Source organism: Aegilops tauschii, chromosome 7 (assembly GCF_002575655.3).
Source record: "Aegilops tauschii subsp. strangulata cultivar AL8/78 chromosome 7, Aet v6.0, whole genome shotgun sequence".
Taxonomy (NCBI): domain Eukaryota; kingdom Viridiplantae; phylum Streptophyta; class Magnoliopsida; order Poales; family Poaceae; genus Aegilops; species Aegilops tauschii.
The window spans coordinates 430,573,760-430,576,753 of NC_053041.3; the positions used below are offsets into that span (position 1 = coordinate 430,573,760).

At 43.1% G+C, this 2,994-nt stretch overlaps 1 protein-coding gene across 1 annotated transcript; it reads right to left on the reverse strand.

Annotated features, from left to right (window-relative positions):
- Positions 1–936: 936 nt before the first annotated feature.
- Positions 937–1,485, reverse strand: LOC141027237 (protein FAR-RED IMPAIRED RESPONSE 1-like). Its single transcript, XM_073504220.1, has one exon. It carries the CDS (start codon positions 1,483–1,485, stop codon positions 937–939), a length of 549 nt encoding a protein of 182 aa, XP_073360321.1.
- Between the last annotated feature and the right edge of the window lie 1,509 nt (positions 1,486–2,994).

The following is a 2,994-nucleotide window of genomic DNA, read 5'->3' on the forward strand; positions in this document are numbered from 1 at the left end:
GATAGTGTTGAAAACTCATTGTAGTGAAATGACACATGTAAAACTCATTGTAGGAAACTGAGGATAGCCCACAAATAACTTACTCAATATGTTTACGATAACTTTCACCACACAATTCTTAAAACTCCAGCCCACAAATCTGCTGATAACTTACATAAATATAGGTGTTATAATTCAGATTACATTTTTGCACTGATAACAATCAGCAAAATAATGAAGATAAGTTTCTTGTCCATTCATTTGTAGCGACGATCTTGTTTTCTCTTTCATTCATCTTGCTAGAGGTGACGTGCACCTGCGCTTGTCGTGGTGCACGCTGCCGCAAACACTGCACTTTCTTTGTTTTGCTGGTTTTGCAATGTCAAAGGGATGCTGATGCTTCTTTGTTTTCGGTCGTCCTTTCGTGACAGTCTTCGGAGGGTCTAGTATCGTTTTTGTGTTCGAGGAATGGGATGCAGCGGCTGGCATGTTGGCGCTAGCTTGTATTGTCACAGGGATGCTTGTTTGTCCCGTGTTTGGGTTGTCCATGTTAGGTATGCTTGTTTGCTGTTCGGCATGGACAGCTTCACTCGTTGCGACCACTGGAATAGAACATGGATCTTGTTGTGATTGGAACGATCCTCTAGCTTCTTCCTTGTCCTTTCTGGCCTTCTTACGTTGGCTTTTTGTTAGCGCGTCCATTTCTTCCTTGAAAGCATATAGGTGCTTCTTGGCCACCCTGGCCCCATCATCTGTGTGGCAAGCATCCTTGGCTGTTGCCTTGAAGTCCCTTAGTATTGATGTATATCGCATGACGTTTTTTCCCTCCTCTGGCATGCTCTTACTAACTGTTGGTTGTTCAAAATCAGGTTTGATTAGATCTTCCTGTTGATCCCAAGTCCACCTCTTTAGAATATACTTCTCAGGTATCTCGTAGACCCCGATTTGGTCCATCACTCATAACACATGTGCGCAGAGTTTACCATCTCGCTCAAACTTGCAGCAAGTGCATGAATATGCCCCTTCATCCTTGTTTGCTTGCACATGGTAGTCCATGTCCCCATATTTTGGTATGATTCCTCTGACTGAGCCAACCTTGAATGACCCATCTTGCAATGTGTCACATCTGTAGCCAGTTTTCACCTTCATCTCCATCTGGAATTTGGTGAAAATATTATGCGTGTAGAGGCCCTGCACCTGTAACTCGAGTGGGTTGAAGGAGTATGTTTCCACCTCTTTGTACAATGTTTCCAGGTGCTCTTTTGACACGCTCACCATCACCTTCTGCTGTATTGCAGTGTACTGTTTTGCAAATTCCACTAGCGAGTTATTTGGGTTGGCGTACTTCTTCAACACAGCGTTGAATCCCTCGCTCCTTGTCATTGTCTGCAAGAATGGGAAGAAGTCGTGCATGTAGTACACCGGGACCCAACATTCCCTATTTTCCCACAGCCAGTGGAAATGCTCTTGTCCATTTTCCCATGATCGTCCAGCATCTTCCACCATTTTTCCTCAAACTCCTCAACTGTGTTCAAAAACCAAGTAGATGGTAATTTCAGTGCACACATCATGGTAAATCTAATACACTTAACATGATAACTTGCTTTAGGGGACAGTATGTGGTAATTTCAGTGCACACCTCATGGTAATTCTAATACACTTAACATGATAACTTGCTTCAGGGGACAGTATGTGGTAATTTCAGTGCACACCTCATGGTAATTCTAATACACTTAACATGATAACACCTCATGGTACTCATATTCTCAACTACATAGTTATATGTGACCCAATCTCATATAACTCTTCCACTCCATGCAATAGTGAAAAAGATGGTAAGTCAACTACACATATCATGATAAGTTATGATGCACTTATCATGATAACTTCCTTCATGCAACACTAGGTGGTTGTAGTCGATGCAGATTTTGGGAACTATAACTACATGGCAAACATGCTAAAGTGGTCATGGTCACTTAAGAACATGAGTACTGGTAACTCTTTCACAACAGTCCAGTTTTTCACATGAAACCTTATTTTTGTCAATGTGGGAAAAATGTGTAATGTTGGTCATAATTTACTATAATTCAGCATGGTAACATTGGATATCACGGCACAATTATGTAGTTTGTGGCAATATGAGTAGAGTGTGTTGTGTGAAAATACAATACCATTCAAGCTGTTGTCAACACAATCTTTGAATGCTTTGTTCAGTGGTTCATCATCGGCCATTAACCTCCCAAGCTTCTCCTGTGCTTTCTTCATAATGTGCCCTGAGCTCCTCAAAGTATGCAATTGTTCTCCCCACGTCTGCATTACGGTACTCCTTGCGAAACTTGGCTCGCTGATTCGCAAGGTCCTGTGTTGTGTATGGTACATTCTCAGCATCACCATAGAACCATGAAATTAGTTGCATTTGCCTTGCGGTGTCTATGTTGCATTCATGTAGAATCCGTAAGAAATCTTGCTCGTCTTTGGGAATGTTCCTATGTGAGGCTAGAAATTTTGTCAGAGATGGATTTCTTATCAATGGATGGTTGTGGTTGTCATCAAAGCGTTCGACTCTCCACCACGCATCCTTGTGCGTAAGGTAAAGGTGGGCTGGACACTCAGACCTCTTAACTTTACGCCTTTTTCTCTTCTTCACGATGCCTTTTGGGTTCAGTACATCCTGCACCTCCTCCTTCTTCTTCTTTGGCTTGCCGCCTTTCCCACACACCAGGAGTGCTCTGCTCACGGTGTTGTCTCCTTGTCCCAAATCCATTTCTGAGTGCATATAGCTTGTAGTGAGCAACAGCCTCCTCAAAACTTTCAAACTTCATTGTTGTATCAGGAGCCTTAGGTGTGGAGTATGCCTCAGCGTTAACTCCTCCTTGATCAGCGTTGAGCGCTCCTGTTTCTGGACTTGCTGGATCGCTGACCGACACATCATAGAACCTTTCTTCTCCCCAACACTAGAACTTGCTTCCTTGCTTGGCTCATGGATCCTCGGGTTAGATGTAGGTGGAGCACCTG